The sequence below is a fragment of the Acartia tonsa genome, chromosome 6 (assembly GCF_053477335.1).
Source record: "Acartia tonsa isolate MP-2025a chromosome 6, ASM5347733v1, whole genome shotgun sequence".
Taxonomy (NCBI): domain Eukaryota; kingdom Metazoa; phylum Arthropoda; class Copepoda; order Calanoida; family Acartiidae; genus Acartia; species Acartia tonsa.
Genome location: NC_137265.1, coordinates 32,088,983 through 32,109,190, shown reverse-complemented (window position 1 = coordinate 32,109,190; position 20,208 = coordinate 32,088,983). Strand labels below are relative to the sequence as shown.

Genomic DNA, 20,208 nt, shown 5'->3' with positions numbered 1-20,208 from the left:
ATGAAAATTATTTTGTTTAAAATTTGACTAAATGACATCTCGTATAATATACTTTACATTCCATCTTAAAAATAAATCTGTAAGGTGTATATATATGTTTAGATATCTGTAAACCACCAATTTATGACTATTGATTTTTGATCAGCTGTAGGTTTCAATACTAGATGTTTTTTTTAAGTAGCGCAGCTACTCTAAATCTAGAGAATAAATCTAATTTTGCTTAGAATCTACTTTTAGGTGTTTTAAACATTGTAAATTAAAGATTTTATTTTAATAATTAATATTTTACAACAATATCTTCTAAAAACTGTGAGGAAGTTTGATAAAATTACGTTTATTTTGCAAGCTTGTTTGAAAATATTTCATTATTTTTATAATTCTGACAAAATAGATTTTCTGTTTAAATAAATAACATAGCCACAAAAAGGTTTAAGTAGTTATTGAAATATTCTATTACTATTCTTGCTAATTAAATATTCGTTAACTATGTTTAATTTGCATTTTTAAAATAGACAAGAAAAATATCCTACTTAAATGCTAATTTTATGAAGTTATCTTAAACCTTTTCCAAAAGTTTGTTTTATAAAACTTTTTTATTTTTCATTGATTTTATTGATTATATAGGTTAAAAATATCAAAAGTATTTTTCAAAGGCTATAGATAAATTTTGATTAATTTCGATTTTTGATTTTTTAAATTTTTTTAAAAATCTGCAAGAATATGCATGTCTATTCAAAGAATAGATTATATAAAAAACAAAATTAAACATATTCAGGCTATCAAAAAGAAAAAAATATTCTTTTTTACCATTAAATCGCAAATATTTAAAATCATTAGATTTTAAGCTTATTTTGCATGGAAACACATTTTTTCAGTTATTTTTTCTCAACAATGGATCTTAAATGATTATTACTGAAAACTTTATGAAAATGTTATTATCCAAAACTTCAAATAAAGGAAATAATTGCCGTTTGCAAAAATGTGTGCAAATAGTTGCCAATATCTCGTTAGAAGGGACTTAATGGATTTGAATTCTTACTGCTTATGAGTTAGTGGACTATAAACTATTAGAAAAGTGTCACTTTAAGGTGAAATTTTGAGGGTCAACTTTTTTTCTTTTAAAATTCGCAGTGCTAGTTGTACAGTTACATACAATTATGTCTTTGGTAGTTATAAAAATAAGCTGACTAAAGCATTCCTCATACTCAACTCAGGTATCTACCCAAGATAATTTTTAAAAATGCATAGTTTCAAGGCATTTTTTGTTGGTACTTTTTTCAGGTCTTTTGTAAATTTTAAACTTACAGCATGAATATTTACACTAAGAAAAGACACAATACAGTTTTTTTACTATGAAGATTAATTTTCATTATATGGCAAATGACTTTCCTTAGAATATAGTAAGTAAGTCACCCTAGTGCTCTTAAAAACCATTTTTAAAAAAATATCAACATCTACTTCTGTTTAATATCTTAAATGCAAAGCTTGTAGGATGACAAAAAAATGAATGAGCTTATCAACGAAGCATAACTATAAATAGCAAGTGCAATAATATGATAATAATAATGATTCAATGCTTTTATAATAAAAATACCATTTTTGCAAAAGTATTATAGAATTTAAACTTAAGCTATGTTTAGGAGTAAGGGTTTACCTAGGAGATCAGAAATGTCATAAACCTTTCAAATTAATAGAGGCTTTAATCAGACTACTTTGATCAGTTTGTGAGAGTCACAGAGATGGAAAAACCGAAAGATTAATTGGTAATTAAATTTTTTTTAATGGAATTCAAAAATAGGTATTTCATATCAAAATATCTTACAAAAACTATTTTACACAGTATGTCTCGCTTAAATTTAAATAATTTCAACTATAATTTAATCAAAAATATGAAAATGAAAAATTGTATATTTTTATAATTTGTTAATTTAAACCTTAAATCAAATGGTACCATCTTTGCACTTTTAAACAATTTTACATAATATCAATAAAATAATGCTACTGGATATCTCTAAACTTCTAGGGATAACCTTTACTAGACTAATAGACATAACTTTAGGTTGGTAATCTGAATTATTTGATGATGACCATAAAAATTATATTCATTTTTAATTATCTCTTATCCTTCTTTACAATCAAAATTAAATAAAAATTACAATGTACAAAGTCAAAAGGATAAAATTAGATATATTTGAGGTAGATAATATTTGAAGAAAAGCCTTGCTGTTTAAAACTAGAGAGAAAGGGGACATTGGGCTGTTTATTACAGTAGCCCCCAAAGTTACATAATAACGTTTTCTTATGCATTGATTTATTAACTTTGGGGACTCCAGTGAATTCTAATTGGTTGGCTCATTTAGTTGAGTGTTAAAACAGTTCAACAACTAATTTTTATCTACAAAAGGGTAACTTTGTCTATTATCACTGGCAATGTAAACCAATCTATCAGCCATTGTCTTATCCCCTAAGATCCCTGGTTATAAACTGTGTGACACGAGATAAAAAAATGTGTCAAGATGTGTTGACTAGATAAATGTCAAGTAGAACTAAATGGATTAAAATATTCGTGTGACTCATACCTCCCCCCACGTATTCCAGGGATAGGGGATAGGACAATAGATAATATATTATATTTCCCCCTATCATTTATAACATTTTGCCCTTATGGTGTCACACTCATTGGGGGGGAAGCAGGGTTGTTGATTGAATAAACCTGTTAATGATTGCATCCTCCCTGAACCCAAATACAAACACTAATTGTAACTAACCAATCTTAAACATGACATAACAAACTTTTTCAAATTACACTTAACCCTTAATTTTAATGAGAAATTACGAAATACAATTGATTTAAGTAACCATCACAATTTTTATCTTTTTTTTCACTTTGAAAATAACTGAAGATTATATATGCTTGAGTAAACTGTTTATAGGATTAAGGTTGAGACTACTAGTAGAACACAGTAAAGTGGGCAACCCAACCTTGCGAGGAGAGCTTACAACATAGTTTAACAATATCCAGTTTACATTTGGTGGTGGTAGTAGGAGGAGAGAGAGAGCGAGTGGTGGGTTATACACCCCTCCCCACCCCCCTTCCTCCATGTATCTGTCATGCATTACATGTATATGTGCGTGTATAGCAACCTGTCTATAGGCCTGTGTGCGTGCGTGTCTGCCTGTGTACAGGCGTGCGTGTGTGCTTGTGTGCTTGTGTGTGTATGTGCGTGCGCCTTATTTTTTTTCAGTATTGTATGATGATGTATCTTCTACCTGTCCAAAAACTAGCGCGCATCTGGCATCCTATTTCTAACATATTTTTAGACATATTTAATAAAACGGCGCGGTTTGAATATACGTCTTGTAAAGAGGTCCATATTCAAAAATTTGTTTTAGTTTTTAGCTGTCAATTTGAAATGTATAGAACATTCTAGAAGAAAAAATTGCATGATTTTATGATTACACACACAAACACACACACACACACAAACAAATGAACAATCTAATTAGATTTAAAACACTGGGTGTGGATGTAAAAAAAAGAGGTGAAGAAACGGACGGACGTGCATTTGGGGTCTGACTCTCGGGTGCATATATTCGATTAGGAGCGAAGCTTTTCTACAAATACATTATGTTGTATGGTATTGATTATATGTAAGTTGTATATGTTACAAAAGAGCAATTAAATTGGAATTTTTAGATATGGTTTAAAATTTTAAGTTAAAATAATTTTATTAAATCTATATTTTGAATAATTTTAAATTTATTGTTATCATATTTTAAAACCAGCGGCTGCGCCCCAGGCATTTAGGGTTCTATATTAGAAGGACAAAAAGTAGCCTAAAACCACCCCAAAACTTAGATCTGAAATAAAACTGCCCAAAACCATGCCGGGACCAAAAGCTACAAACAAAAAACCTTACTACTCTATATAAATGGGACTACATCAAATTTCAGGTTATTGGAAGTGGGACTAACGCTGGACATGATAACTACGTAAATATTAAGACACAAAGCTTTTTAAAAGGTTTTCGAACGTTTATTTGTCGAGGAATAATAGCAAAACAATAATATATTTTTGAATATTGTCAGCTCGTCATTGTTGCGCTACTTATAAAAGAATTTCCCGTCCTTGTTATAAAGTTTGTTGTTGCTTCTATGAACAGTATTGTCCTTGCTGTGTAGAGAAATTGGTGGTAAATATAAAATATGGTACGCCATCATTTCCGTGCAAATAAGTTTTGCAACAAACCTAATTACGATTTTGTTTAAACTTATGCATATTTATATTCTGCATATTAATTTCTGTTACTCTTCAAATATTAATGTTAAAGTGTTGAATAGATTGTTGGTTTAAGTATTACTGACTAATAAAATATAATTGTTCTTAAATAAATACGTTAATGTTATGTTAATGTAATCATTTGGTATTTGCGGTTTGGTCCTTTTAATAATCTTTTATGCCTGTCCATAATCTTATTTCTATTTTATGCGAAATTAATGACTATGCATCAAATACTGATGATGTAATAGCTTCGATATTAGAGAAATTTCAAGACGTTAAAGGATTGTTAAAGGGGAAAATAGGAATAAGGATAGTCATTTTATATAAAACTTTTGTGTATTCATTTTACCTTTTATGGGCTTCGTCACTAGCACCGAGGTGCTTTGTGTTCAAAGGCAAGTTAGGGACAACAAAAATTATCCAAATTTATTCTAGGAGTTTAATTTAGAAATAATTTACCATAAAACCACCAATAGAACCATGTAAAGCTTCCTAAAATAAGAACCCGAGATCTTAATGAACAAACAAAAACCTTACAACTATCTTATTATAACATTAATGCTATTGCAGCGCAACTTTTATTTAAATATTGATCATGTTTATTGTATGAATAGATAGATGCATTGCATAGTTTAGAAAAAAAAAATTTCCTTTTTCCCTGCAGTAGGTGATTTAGAAACTACATCTAAAGAAAATACATGCAGTGTCTCAATGCAGGGATCTAAAGGGATAAGACAGTGGCTGATTAATTGATCTACATACCCAATGATAATACACAAAATTACCGTTTTGTGGATAACAATTAGAGGTTAAAACGTTTGGACACTCAACGAAATAAACCAACCAATTGCAATACAATAAAATCAAAGTTGTTAAGCCAACCAATAATAAAACGTAATTATAAAACTTTGGGTACTAGTGTACTGTCCTCTCCCTTCCTGGTCTCTCTGTACTTTTTAAAAGCCTCTCTCCTTATCATACTTAACAATAATTCACTTTGTAAGTGAGTTGTTATAATATTAATTTATTTGAAATAAATAATGATAATGGATATTGTCATCCTTGTATTTTTACTTTAGAGGAAGGCCTTAACTATTTAATATTACCTCTTTAGGCCAATTGATATATTATTACTTGGATGTTGCACCATATTTTCATGTACTCTGATAAAGTTATACTCGCAGCTGGCTATAATAATGATACCTCCCATCCACCACATCACCTCCTATCATACTGGATGTACGAGCTGACCAATAAATGAGGTCCATATTAGCAAGCTAAATTAACGACAAATTTTTGCTCCTATCATGGATCCACGTATATTCTATATACATTGCCTTAACTATATGATATTTCCCCTTTATACCATTTAATATTGACACCCTGTAAAATAGACTGCGCAAATATTTATTTTAACTTGATTAACTTATTAGTAACACCCTGTAGAATACGTTATATTTTTCCCACTCTAGCTTTAGATATAAACTGTTCATTTTTCCCCTTCTATATAACTCATTTATATGGTTGTGTCAAGTGTATAACATAAAAAAAAGATAAATACATTTTAACTGCTAAAGAACTTGGAAGCCTATATAAAATGACGTCATACTGACCTACCATTGGTCAACTAAAATGTATATTGGCTTGTCATTGGCAATTTAGTCTGTATAATGGCCTGTCATTGGTAATTTAGTCTGTATATTGGCGTATCGTTGGTCATTTGTATTCTATGACGTCATTTTTGTATGAGCATTTTAAAGCGCTTCATGAATTTGATGAATTCTCTATAAATTAGGAGTACCTATCTACTAAGATAGGCTAGGACTAAGCTATATGGCAAATCTAACTATTTTAGGAAAGATACATTTAATCAAAATAAGTATAATAATGATATTTTTTAAAGTAGTAAAATTTATACATATTAGAGTCTTGAAATGGTTTTCGGCTATTTTACAGCTTCCCCTTATCTTTGGTGAAGAGCCCCTTATGTTAGAGACGAAAAGACTCCCAAAAAATCATGATAATTAAACATTGAAGTTACCTATAACTTTTAAAATAAATACTTAAATTTTGATCGGCAAACACAGTTGGCTTTTTAGTGAACGCCATAAAAGCTTGCGAATTTGAAAAACTGGCTTATAACAATTCTTTAAATACAATAGATTCAGATGGAGATATGTATCATACAATTTTTATAGAAAAAATTCTGCACTTTAGCACTTTATTTAGGTTACAAGCAGCTAAGCCCCTAGAGTCCTCAGTGGTGTGCGAGTTCCTTCACTACACTTCACACTCACAGACAGATTGACATGCTGTTACTTTGTTATAAGGATTGTTTAATTTTTTTTTTGAAACCAGTATGATTTTAAGTATATCTTATCCTAGTTTAATATGACTGTATTGAAAGGGGCAAGAGGGCTAAAAAATAGCTGAAAACCATCCAAGAACTTAAATCTGAAGAAAAAAATAGCCTACAACCATAAAGGAACCTAAGTGAACCTTACCTAAATAGAAATCAGTTTGTTAGTTGTTGAGATCTTAAGCTTCAGCAAAAAATTCATACTGTTTTATATAATGGGATAAAAATCGAAAATGTATACATTATTAATATTCACAATTTGTTCGACCTTTCTTGTCTTTGGCTGCGGTAGGCTTTAAATTTCTTGGTGAAATATATTTTGTCTTAAAATATTAGTTATGGAGTAACTTGCAATATGCAGGAATAGAAGAGAATAGCATATTTTTTCTTTTCTTTTCCAATTTTACAGTTTTAAGAATTTTAATAATTTAAATATTACTGAAAGTGATTTTGTTTGATTACACCTACCTATATCAAATTAGGCGTATTTACTATTCAACTTTAACTATAGCCTGATTATTTATAAATCTACTAGCGGCTAGAGGCTTTAGAGGTACTTGAAGTAAGGTGGAGGGGATATCGCCCCTCATATTTACATTTGAGGGGAAGGTTTTTTTATCCATAAGCAATTTATCTCAGGAGGATGTAGGTACCCTCCCCCAGAATAGTACTTAACCTCGCTGGACCTCTGAGAAGCTTCACTGAATAGGATAACCATAGGACAAAATCTAGAACAGGACAAATAAACAGACATCATGTTTTTTTCATATAATAATTCATTTAATGGTTTGTTTGTGTTATACAAGAAACCACCAATTGCATTGTTTATAGTCATTATAAACAGTTCAATTTTATGTTAGTAAATCCTTTTTCATGTCTGAAAAGCCAGATGGTTAATGGGCATGTTTAATGTCTTTTTACGCCTTTTGCGTCATCTTATTCTTATGCCTACGTGGAAAACGTATCAGGGAATGAGAGGTATATACTTGCAGATTATATGGTTGACAACAAATTCTTAAAAATCACACTATCTACATATAACAAATATGACAATTACGATTTTTGTAGGTGTTGGTCTTTTGTAGTGTTGGTCTTTTGTAGGTGTTGGTCTTTTGTAGGAACTACTCGTTGGTCTTTTGTAGTGTTGGTCTTTTGTAGAGTTGGTCTTTTGTAGCAACGCCCTATTATAAAGCAAAGCTCACATATTTGTGGACTGGTCATAAATGTAGAAAAGCTTTTTACAAATGATATCTAATTAAAGCAAATTTATTTTCTTATCCCTCAATCCGTGAAAAAATGGTTTCATTAGGAAAATATTCCAAGTGCGCAGATGCTCTATATATGTATGTATATGCATAATAAGACGTAACATAATATACTGGTCCATTGAGGTAAAAAGGGGTATTACTTTTATCTTATTTTGAAACATAAAATATTATTAAAAGATTGAATATCCCATAACAACCAGAGGACCGACCAGACGAATGGACAGACAGATAGATGTACATTGAGATATACAGACATCCTACTATACTAGCTACTTTGTATATCTTCAGGTGGTGTTTCTCTACCCCTAAAAATATAATCCTAAAAAAGAACCAATTATCTTTCCGAAAAAAATTAAATTTGGGGGTATACCCCCTCCCTCCCCTTCATGCCTTAAATTAAGGGCGAAGCCACTATTATCGTACTATCTGATATTTAAAAAAATGTTTTCACTCTTTTAATAATAAAATCAAACAAGTTTATGTAAAAGATTACAAAATATTACTAAAAGAAATATAAAAGTAAAATTATGACAAATTTCTTCAATTGTATAAATGTCAAATTCACATGTTATTCAAATAACTGATAAGATAGAAAGCTGCAGAGGATTTAACATTTTTGGATTGAATCACTTTTAACTCAAGTGGACCACTTACCCTCTTTGTTTCCATATATTGTAAACATTGTACTTTTTGAGCCAGGATTTACCATCCTGCTGAATAGTGTGAGAAAGTTATTAGTGGATTTCAAATGATATCATATTTACCAGAATAAAAACATTTCCCTTGCAAATAAATCATTACAGTCTACCCTAAGTTCTCTTTAACAACTTTCCTCTCCATTGGTTTTGGTGTATTATTCTATGTCTATGACATAACACCACTTGTTTCCGAGATCTTATTGGACGTACATGCACACATCTAGCTACCGGAGAGTTAAAGATTGTAAGAGCAGTTGTATAAAATGGCAATCTTTTCTCTTTTCTATACAAGGATGACAACGTAGAAATAACTAATCTTATCAAAATATCAAGAACAACCTATTAACGAACATTGTAAGTTACCGTGAATATATTCATTACTTTGGGAATATTCACATGAAAATCTTCACAAAAAATAATGTAAAGTTGCATCAGATTTCCGTCTTATGACTGACAGACAATCAGTGAGTTAAAGAAAAGCTATGCTACCTAAAAAGCCAGTAAAGGTAAGAGGGGGGGGCATCCTTTAATAAGTTTGAGAGATAATGTTCTTTCCCACAATTTTTAATTAAAAAGCAAACAAGGAATCAAGGGTTTGTATGTGAGGTCAACGCTTATGTTTTGACACACACAAAGCTTTATTCGGCCATGCTTTTGAAACCTATGAATCAACCCATTACAACATTTTTGGCCCTTCGGCTTTGTTTATAGCTTTTGTTTTTACAAATCAGGTAGATTTCTTTGGTACCTCAGTCCTGTCTGGCACCTGATGCCAGAAAACCAGGTAGGTTTATCCAGATATAGGACAAAAATATCTATTGTACTTAAGCAAAGTATATAATAATGATGAAATACTAAAATATCAAATAGTGGTATAAAATTGATCCTGTGACCGCAAATTTTGACTTACAAATTTCAAATTGGAACCAAAGCTTAAACTTTATCTTAAAATGTTGTTAAATAAAATGGTGAAAGAAGCAGACTAACCTTAGGCCGAATATTATTTATTAAACAGAGAAAAATATAAAAATATCTTTTTGTTAGATATATATTGTTTGCATGATTAATTCTATTTTTCCCTAAAATTGTCTCAAAAAATTTGATTGCAAAGACGACATTTTATGTATGTCTAAAACTCTTTGTCTTTTGTGTCCTCCTAACATTCTGATACTTCTGAATAATTTTTGAAGTTTTTTTTCTCTTCAAATGCAATATTTTTATATTCCTATTATGCTATAAATAAATTGTATTTAATGTAATGTTTTAATTATATGTAAATTTCATTAAAACCAAATGAGGAAAAAACATTAGAGAAAAAATGTCTTCAATTTTAGTAAACAATAAATTGCAGACAGAATTCAAAATTATATAATTGTATGTAAACAAAACATTAATCTTTGCAAATGTGTTGCTGAGTTGTAAAAATATCCTTTGTTTTTTTGAAAAAAAATGTTGTTGAATATTTTGAATATTATGGCCGTGGCCCCCTGTTTTGTTGCTAAAGTGCCACAAATTTTGTTAATGGCTAAAACTCAAAATGTAAGGTACGATATTTTTTTATAGATATTTACTGCATGGTACAATCCCACAAAATAGTTATAAAGCCTTCACTAAACCTATTAAAAGTTTCACTGTATAAAGGAGAACCTTATCTATTCAGCAATTTGCGAGATGATCATGCTAAAAGAGACTGATATATAGACATCCTCTTAGCTCGTATGATCGAGTACTGTCAAACTAACAAAACGCCGTTGTCAATCATATTTTTCATAAACTTCACCTTTATTAACATATTATATACCTAATAAGTTAATATATTAGTAAAAATAAAAGCTTTACTCGTTATTGGGTTAATAGCTTTTAGATGAATCTTTATATTTAATATAGATATTTATATTTTTAGGGGAGTAAGCTTTGAAAGTGTATTATTGGACCTTTTCTGGTAATTAATTTATATATTCTTCCAATTAACGCTTTACAGCAATAAAGTAGCATTTAAAATCTAAACTAGGAAAATTCTCTTGAAAAAATAAAATCAAATTTAGGGGAGTTACAACTACAATTTAAAAAATACATTTAACACTATGTTGCAAGGAAATAAAGGTTAGAAATGAAAACTGAAATCAATTACTTTTTGTGTTACTGGTTACAATCCTCCCACAATTTGTCAAATATTAGGTACTTTAAAAACTTATCTATTCCTAACTCTTCAATTGTTTATTCTCAATATTTTTTTAGTTATGTAAATACCGGTTCCTTCAGCTATTACCAAGGTTATCCCATCTTCCAATACCTGGAATATCCTGTTCTACTTGTACAAATTATCTTTATCTGTCTATTATATGGACATATCAGCAGCAGGTATTATATTCGGTAGCGCAGCAAATATATTATTATAATATTTTATCTACTCCTACTTAGTCTTTAGAATATATCCTATCAGGTATACCTAGTAGAAAGACTTTTTGTCTGAGGCTTAATATTTCAATAACTAGGTACTGAACTGATTGAGTTCTCCTTTTTAGTGAAGCTCCATATAGGTTCTGGGGTGGTTTTATAATGTTCTATTATTAGATTTAAATCTTAGGCTGTTTTCTGATCCCTTTGAATACAGAACCACTAGATGTTTGGGGCGCAGCTGCTAGTATTAAATAATAGATGTTGGATAAAATATTTCTGTAAATGAATTGAATTCTATTTATCTTTTTAGGAGAATGCGATCTTATATGTGGCTGATAGTTTTTCTGGTACAAGGCTACTCTTTCTCATTCATCCCCAAGCATATTGCCCTTACTCTTATTGTAAGTATTTATTCATTACATTAACTTAAAAATCAAAGTTTCATATTTCAAATTGTAAAAAAATTATTTCGACTTTTAAATTTACTGCCATTTTATTTTGAAAAGCAGTTTCTTTGATTCAATATATTATTTGCTTGATTCACAACAACAAAAATACTACATTTCACATTAAAAGAATTATTTTTCTTTTAAAATTTGTATTTAGGGAACCAATACTGTGATCGGAACTCTTTCAAAAGTTGCCCAAATATCAGCTATAGTTAAAAGGTACTTATTATTACCTGCCACCAAAACAATTTCAGTCTTTTCTTAAGTCTAGTTATTCCATAATTAGGTAAGTTATTAACGTAAGATATCAAACTGTGAGAAAGTAACTTGAGATTCTTAATAATTATCACGACCTTATTATGGCAGGTGGCTCATTTAAATCTGTTAATATGAATGGGGTAAGTCGAAGTTGGATTTTAAAATCTAAATCTAAAATTGTGTGTGTGTGTGTGTGTGTAGCCATTGTTTCTTAGTGTTTGAACCTAAGTAGTCATGAAGTAAGACTTGAACACTTATGTTTAGCCAAAAGGCCCATCAAGCTCCATATTCAAAACCATTTTAAATTAACCTGCTGTCTCATTGGAGCTACTCTTTTCTTTATTACCTCACCCTCAACCTAGTATGGCAGGTGTTCCAAATTAAGTCACCGTATTGAATGAAGCTCTCAACTAATTCATTAATGTATTTTGAAAATAAAAATTATTACTGAAACTTTTTAGTGGGACCAGTGGTAATGTAAGCTTTACTGCCTATTTCTTCAACTTCATTGCCTCTTCCTCTAGGCTTTCAAGCATGATTCTGTCAGGTATCATCATCATATAATTTAAAGTAAACCCATGGTTTTTTTATCCGTAGATAATTGAATATCTTAGATATTGAACTACTCAACCATTTGATTTCTCTCTTTTAGGTTTTGGGATGCTTTGGGCTATATTTTAATTCAAGTCTTAGTACCTAAGATTTTAGTCTATTTTTCTGCCTATCCCCATTCTTGTAAAAATGAATACAGAATTAGGATCATTTTTAATTGGATTGTATGTGTAGTGTGTAGTGTTGGCAGATTCCTTTTTTTTCTTTATTTGTGTATATTTAGAATATTTAATTTTCATTCTCTTTTTAGATTTCTTATGAATACTAACCGTATTATTAATTTTTTTAGAAATTGGTGAACAGATAATCAGGCTGAACTTTCTTATTTCTGTAATTGGAAATGCAGGTCAGGAATGGCGGGAAAACGGGTCGGTTGTACGGACGTTTAAACTAGGGTTGGGCCGGATATCCGGCCATTTTCAATATCCGGCCGGATACCGGATATTGAAACTAACCGGCCGGATATCCGGCAATTTAATCTTTTATATTTTACAACAAAAATTTCTGGGTTTTTTTAATCTTAAATGGCTGTAATTTTTTTTATTATTGAAGCTAGAAGAACAATTTTTTTCTGAATATATTTATCTTTATATAAATTTTATATTAGAAATCTCAAAACATAAATTTTGGCGGTGGCAGCAGTACTTGGCAGCTGCCAGCCGCAAACCGACGGTTGGCAGGTAAACGGCAACGGATTTTATGAAATTGTATTATGTCATGAAGATATATAAAAAAGCCTAAGTTTAAAATTTGAAATCTTTAAGTAAAGGTCACAGGAACCGTTTAAAGATTTCTGGAGACTTGGAGGTTCAGGACTTGCAGGATTATACCTGGAACCTGAAATTGGCTTGAACACCTATATTACATATGAGGATGTACGATGAGATAACATGAAATGCTTTGTTTGAGTAAAAAAAATATTTTTACTTTTTACCTGAATGACCTTACCAGATTTGCTGGCATCCTGTGCCCGCCAGGAAGGAGGTATTTAAAAAAACTTCAACTCGCAGTTATGTGTCATACCCATATTTCGAAAGTTACTTAACTTTGAAGTTTTAACCTTAATTTTATCCTATTATATAAAGTAGTAAGCATTTTTTGTCTGTAGCAAAGGATCTCGCTAACCGCTGAACCGATATGGTTCTCGTTTAGAGTGAAGCTTCTTATAGGTCCCAGGGTGGTTTTAGGCTGTTTAATTTTTATAAAAAAAGTCGTTGTAAGGTTTTAAGTTATTTTTCTGCACTTTCATGTCCCTTCTAATATCCCAAGATACTAGGGACACAGCCACTAGTATAATATAAAACACAATTTTTTTGCGGGTATAGTCCCTTTCGTGGCAACGCCCCTTAAGGAGCGATTATTCGTATTTTCACAGTAGCTTTCCTCCTATTTCTAGCCCTTCGCGGGGGACTCTAACCTTGCAGGGCCAATTGCCTAACCCTGCGGGGCAATCACCTAACCAAATATAACCTAACCTAACCTAAAATAACCTATTAAAAGCAATTTTATAAATACAATGAATCGCCCCTTAAGGTGCGTTGCCACGAAAGGGACTACATCCTTTTTTGATACTTTATTATGTAGTAATTTAGCCGTTTATCCGGCCGAATATCCGGTAATTTGGCCGGATAACCGGATATTTGCCGGATATCGGCGTTGACCGGATATCCGGCATTTGAAATCAGCCAGATATCCGGTATCCGGCCAAAAAAATATCCGGCCCAACCCTAGTTTAAACCTTAGTCAAAGGGAAGCTGCACTGCTGAAAATAGAATTACAATAATACCAAGTATAAGTCAATAAAAGAAGTTTTACATTATGGCCTCTAATTATTCTTAAATTCAACTGGATTAAAACTCTCGAAGCCATCAAAACATCGTCGTATTCGTAGACAACTGACTATCACATGTTGCGTTAATTGATATATTATTACTTGGATGTTGCACAATATTTTCATGTACTCTGATTAAGGGATGCTCGCAGCTGGCTAAAATAGCGGTACCCTCTTTCCACCCTTTCATAAGTTTATATTAACCCCTTTCCCTTCTACTGGATTAACGAATGAACCAAAATGAGGTCCATAATAGCAATTTTTCTCTGTCAATACGTCTACATTTATTATATATATATTTAAATTTATTTTAGGTGTAATGTTAGCTATTTTCATCTACCGTCCAGTGGTTCATCACAAGAAAGAATAAACAACTCTAAATTCGATCAAAATAAAATGGAAAAAAATGTTATTTTTTGAAATATTTTTCAAAGTTAATTTTATATACCTGCACAAGAAATATGAAACTAAATAACACTTTTGTACTATGTACAACATTATATTTGCTTCATAATACACTAACCTTAAATGCATATGTACAATGTACATTTGTTAATGCAAAGCATAGGTACCTAATGAAAAATTAATGGCATTTTGTAACATAGCATTCTTGCTTTTTTACGGTGAAATTTGTAAATACTTTACACTAATGTGATTTATATCTAGTTTGTATCTAAATAACCTTTTATGAGTAGCTCCATTTTCCCTCTCTATCCTATTAATTTTTACACCTCTCACATATTTTTCTGTTTTTTTTTCAACGAGGGGAAAAATGTTAATAGTACTCTTTATTTTTTTTCCCTAACACAAATTTTAATCCTACCCCACCCTTTAGCAAGGGACCCCATACAGAATATACACCCCTGATATATTATCAAAACAAACAAGTACAATTAGAATCAACACAGTCACACTATGAAAATTACATTTTAAATGTAGGAAAATGTAAACTCTAATTTTATGTCTTCTGTAGACTAGCAAAATATTATTTTTTTTACCAATTATTGTTTAAATAATTTTCACTTTTTCTGAATATGTCTTTACTTTCTCCTTTTCTTTGCCCCAGTAAAACACATCAAAACTGTGATAATGATCGTTTCTTGTAATTTTAATTGTTTGAATCATCTCTTAGTCTATAAAGCTTTGTTTTACTGGTTCTGTAATTTGTAAAAATGTCTATATTTCTCTACCACTACTTATAGCACTGTAGTTAAGTTATCAATAACTAACCACTGAACTGATTGAGTTCTCCATTTTAGAGAAGCTTCATATTGGGCCGAGGAGGATTTAGGTTAATTTTTCTGCCTTGAATTCAGAGCTTTTTGATGAAAGGAACACAGCTGCTAGTTTTATGTAATCGCTGCATTATTACTTAAAGTCTTAGCATATATTAATTATTCTAAAGACATTTTTATACTAATTCTTATTCTATGTTAAAAGCAACGTATAGATTTACTTGAACCAATGCATTTTAATTAAATTGTGATATTATTAACCTAATCATTTACTCCAGTCATTTTTTATGTCAACTTAAAACAATAATACTACATAGAGAATAAAATTATTTTTAAATCACTTATGTCTCTTGTGGACCACTCAGCTAACCCCCCCCCCCCCTCCCTACTTTTCAAATACCTTTTTTTGGGATCTTGGACAAAGTAGCTTCGGGCAAAGTAGCTTCAGACAAAGTAGCTTCAGGACAAAGAAGCTTCAGGACAAAGTAGCTTCAGGACAAAGAAGCTTCAGGACAAAGAAGCTTCAGGTCATTTACTTAAGAAAAGTAGCTTCATAAGAAAAATAGTCTACAATATGGCCGCAGCACTCGGCCCCATGGCCTGCCTAGCCGCGGGCGCTCGGCCCCCTAGCCTATAACCTAACCTAACTTATGTTAGCCTTAGAACATTTATTTCAGAAAAGTATCATCAACTGATAATACATAGGTGGTTTAGAATTTCGTGGATTTTGCAAAAAGTGGTTGATAGATTTTTACAATTTTTAATATTGTTTTATAGAATTTTGAATAATGTTTCTACAATTTTTTGGTTAGGTTAGGTTATAGGCTAGAGGGCCGAGCGCCCGCAGCTAGGCAGGCCAGGGGGGCGAGCGCTGCGGCCATTACCTTTATTAACAGTGGAGGCTACTTTGTCCTGAAGCTACTTTGTCCTGAAGCTACTTTGTCCGAAGCTACTTTGTCCAAGATCCCTTTTTTTGTATCTACAGGAAGTTGTTGGGTAGGGCACTTGAAAATAATGGATTTAGTAAATAAAATATACAAATGCAGATTAAAAATCATTTTCTGACCTCATAGATACATATTTGCAGTTTGTTATTTCTTAATTAAAATTTTTAAGAACAATTTTTGGAAAAGTCACAATTATAACACATTCTTTAAATTTCTTAGAATCTTGTTACTTTTGTATGATATTATTATATTATGTATCAATTGACCTGTAAATAAATATGTATTTGTTAACGAATGCTTAGATTTTTAATAGGTAAAAATTGGGATATACCACGAGATCTTTTGATGCTGTATCTCTGAACCGAATCATGCTTCTTAATGAGCATGATGAAACAGTCAAACGCCCTTCAGACAGACAATTAACCCTTCAATTGCACGACCATTGTCTTGAAGTCTTAACTATTGGGGTCGAGGCATTCCCGCTTCCCAAACTATTTATGTCTCACACCCGGCGTTGCAGAGTAGTCAGAACCATTTTTGATGTTTTTAGATATGACGTAGTGTTTGGCCAAGGTTCGAACCTATCACCTTCACGACAAAAAGGGGATTCATAGTCAAAGAATAATGATCAATTAAGATTTTGTTAGTTAGGTGCCATTTTGTAGTCATATATTTCCCTATAAGTTTGCATATGATGGATTTGGCATTCCTTGTTTTATTTCGGGTTAATGTCCTATGAAGATTTTTTTGTGACGTAAGAAATTATTGATTAAGGTGCGAACTAGGTAATTTCCTATAACGAAATTTCTATCATTTTAAGCTTTTGTCCGCCCGTTTGAATCTTAGAAACTAAAATGAAATATAATTACTTTTTATGTTTTCAGGAAAGTTCAATGTATATGTCTACAATACTAAGTAGAACGATGTCTGTCTGTCTGAATCTTAAGATCTCAGTAACCACTGAACCGATTGGGCTCCACTCTTCAGGGAATATATCGGGAATAGTCCCTTTCGTGGCAACGCCTCTTAAGGCGCGATTCATCGTATTTTTAAAATGGCTTTTTATAGGTTATATTGGGTTAGGTGATTGCCCCACAGGGTTAGGCAATTGGCCCCGCAGGGTTAGAGCCGTCCGCAGGGGCTAGAAATAGGAGAAAAATCTGTAAAAAATACGAAGAATCGCCCCTTGAGGTGCGTTGCCACGAAAGGGGCTATAACCTAAAAATAGTTTTTACTTTTTCTTTTAAATCTGAAATACGAAAATTATGTTGATTAAACTTCACGAGGCAACTCCCCTAAAGGCTAAGGGCGAATCCTCTAGTATATATATATATATATATATATAGCCTTTAAACATTGCAAGATTATAATTTTTTTCTTATCTCGCTTTATTTATTATCACCCTTCTCTAATTTTAAAAGTTAAAAATTTAAATTAGAGATAAGTGTAAGGCCCGGCAGCAGCCGCCGAAAATAGCAATGACTTCCCCTGCTTACCCTAAACTATTACAATCAGCCGCCAAATCATCACATATTATTTTCAAGTTCAGATTATAATATCTTAAAAGCTGACTTAATTTTATTAGTTTCAGCCGCAAGACGTCTATTCAGCCTGAGCCATCCCGCTGTTCTTTTTAACAATGTAATTGCACAGCCGCCCCCTTATAACGAGTAGATGCCGAGCCCTAAAGATAAGCATTAAATTAACTTATTACTCAGTTGTTGCTAGAAGTTATTTTATACAATGATATTCTGTTAATTATTAATAATTCATAAACATTAATTTTTGTGTTCTATTTAACAATGATAAGTCCACAAAATTTGTGACAAGGATAAAATATCCATAAAAGCGAAGCTCACCAGATAAGACAAACGATTATTAACAAATAAAAGTATCTTAGCATTTAATGCAACACTTTAAAGTCTAAAAACAATTTTTTTATATCTCTCAAAATAGTTAGGCAGAGCATGCCAACATTTTGTCTAGTAAAGTAGAGCATTGTTAAAGTTAAAATTGTCCCTTTGTTCCAAACTTTTGTTTATGGTTTCTGTGACAGGTAAGGAATGGTTTAAAATTTATGATTGTTACTAGAAAATAACAATATCTTTTCCATGCCATTCAAGTAAAAAATGAACGTTTGACTTTAAAATAGCAATTAATGTTGAATCGTTTTTTGCTTGTAGTCAAGTATTTGAATCAGTGATCTAAAGGGATAAGACAATGTCGATAAATTGGTGTACATACCCAATGATTTACAATTTACCCTTTCTGTAGATTACAATTTTTGATTGAAATGTTTAAACACCCAACTTAATAAACCAACCAATAAATGTTCCCAAAGAAGTTAAGCCAACAAATAAAACGCTGTTAAACTTTGGGAACTAGTGTAATAGATAGCCAATGTCTCCTTCCTGCCATGAGTATTTGCAAGTCTTAGCCACACTTTTGATAAGACAGTACATCACTAAGTGCACTTTTAAAACACTAATTTTTTATTTATTACAAACTCTCCCTCAACCCTTCATTTTGAAATTTCGTTTTAAAGATTTTATGGTGGGGGAGGGTTGTACCTATTTTTCCTGAAGTGCATGAAAAGCAAAAGATGAAAGGTTTTAAACTTGAGAATGGAACAGTGTAAGGTGAAAGTGATGGATATAGAGTTGTCATACTTAAAAAAGAAAGTATTCAGTCCGGTAGAAAGGTGACTGTAAAGTGTAGAGATGGGTATTTCCACACCTACTTTACAATTGGTCCTGCAAGAGTTGAAGCATCTGAAAACATTATTGTTGGAACCATGAATGAAATGGAGAATGGGAAGGAGGTAAAATTTATATATACCACAAACTTCTGGGAAATGTATATAGAAAATTTAAAACGGAGAAGAGCTTCAAGATTCAACTATTAGGTATCATAACTACAAATGGGAAAACTGCCACTGGTAAGCCTTTAGAAAGAAGTTCATCTGCAAGAATCAAAAAAGATAGAAAAAGAAACAACACAGTTGCATTTATTCCTCTTAATAAGGGAACAAAATCTTAAGTTTCCAATTCAAATGCAATCAACAATCTGTTGAAGAATGTTGAAAAAGATAAAAAATCCTTCTTCACTATGTAGTTACAGATGAATTTGATCAAGTTGATAATGATGATACAGATAAAATGATAGATGTACTTGGCTTGTCAGATTTGTTTCAAGAACAGGTGCAAATGTAAAAGTTGTAAGAAAAACAACTAGAGACATCAAAAATCTTCCTTCTTCATTAATAAGCAGTAGATCTGTTCAGAAGGACCAAGAAATATAAAAGGTGGTAGTACTTTCAACGTTCAAAGATCAAACTCCTCATCACAAACTTCTAACATCAATCAAGAAGGAACTAAAATATATAGTAGATAAAGTAGCAGCAGTACAATTTGTTGGTGTTGATGATACAACTAAATTACTTAAAGAAGAAGAAGGACCTAGAAATTTAAGAATTATGAAAAGATGGAACAATCAAGAACATGGTTACAATGACATTAAAACATCAAAATCAAAAGGTTTCAAGGATCAAATCTAATTACTGAATATCATTATACATCTATTAAAGAGAGCTTTTTATCAATTAGAAAAAAACAGGAAATAACTATTTTTTATTAATTTAATTTTTAAAAGATAAGAACATTTGATTAAGTAGAAAGATTATTGATTTATTATTTTTGTTATAAATATGTAAAGATAAGTTCCTTCTTCTTATATAAATAGTTAACTTTTTTATTTAAAATATCAAATGTTATATTGAATGTTATAGTAATATTAACTAATTTGTAAAATCTGAATACACTTGATTTATTGTTCAAATAAAATTCATAATGATAAACATTTTCAGACTA

General features: G+C 31.1%; 1 protein-coding gene across 1 annotated transcript; it reads left to right on the top strand.

The window, feature by feature from the left end:
• The first annotated feature begins 9,967 nt into the window (after positions 1–9,967).
• On the top strand, positions 9,968–14,539 carry LOC145322405 (solute carrier family 66 member 3). Its single transcript, XM_080164394.1, has 8 exons — positions 9,968–10,151; positions 10,511–10,549; positions 10,846–10,968; positions 11,318–11,408; positions 11,614–11,675; positions 12,176–12,261; positions 12,616–12,672; positions 14,472–14,539. The coding sequence occupies exons 1-8, from the start codon at positions 10,057–10,059 to the stop codon at positions 14,525–14,527; spliced, it is 609 nt and encodes a 202-aa protein (XP_080020520.1). The 5' UTR covers positions 9,968–10,056; the 3' UTR covers positions 14,528–14,539.
• The last annotated feature ends 5,669 nt before the right edge of the window (positions 14,540–20,208 follow it).

Bases quoted from the DNA above. Each gene is read 5' to 3' on its own strand.
- LOC145322405 (XM_080164394.1), top strand. From the start codon at position 10,057: ATGTTGTTGAATATTTTGAATATTATGGCCGTGGCCCCCTGTTTTGTT. The intron at 10,550-10,845 runs GTAATTAATTTA...ATATTTTTTTAG, and splicing joins GTATTATTGGACCTTTTCTG to TTATGTAAATACCGGTTCCT. The intron at 11,409-11,613 runs GTAAGTATTTAT...ATTTGTATTTAG, and splicing joins ATATTGCCCTTACTCTTATT to GGAACCAATACTGTGATCGG.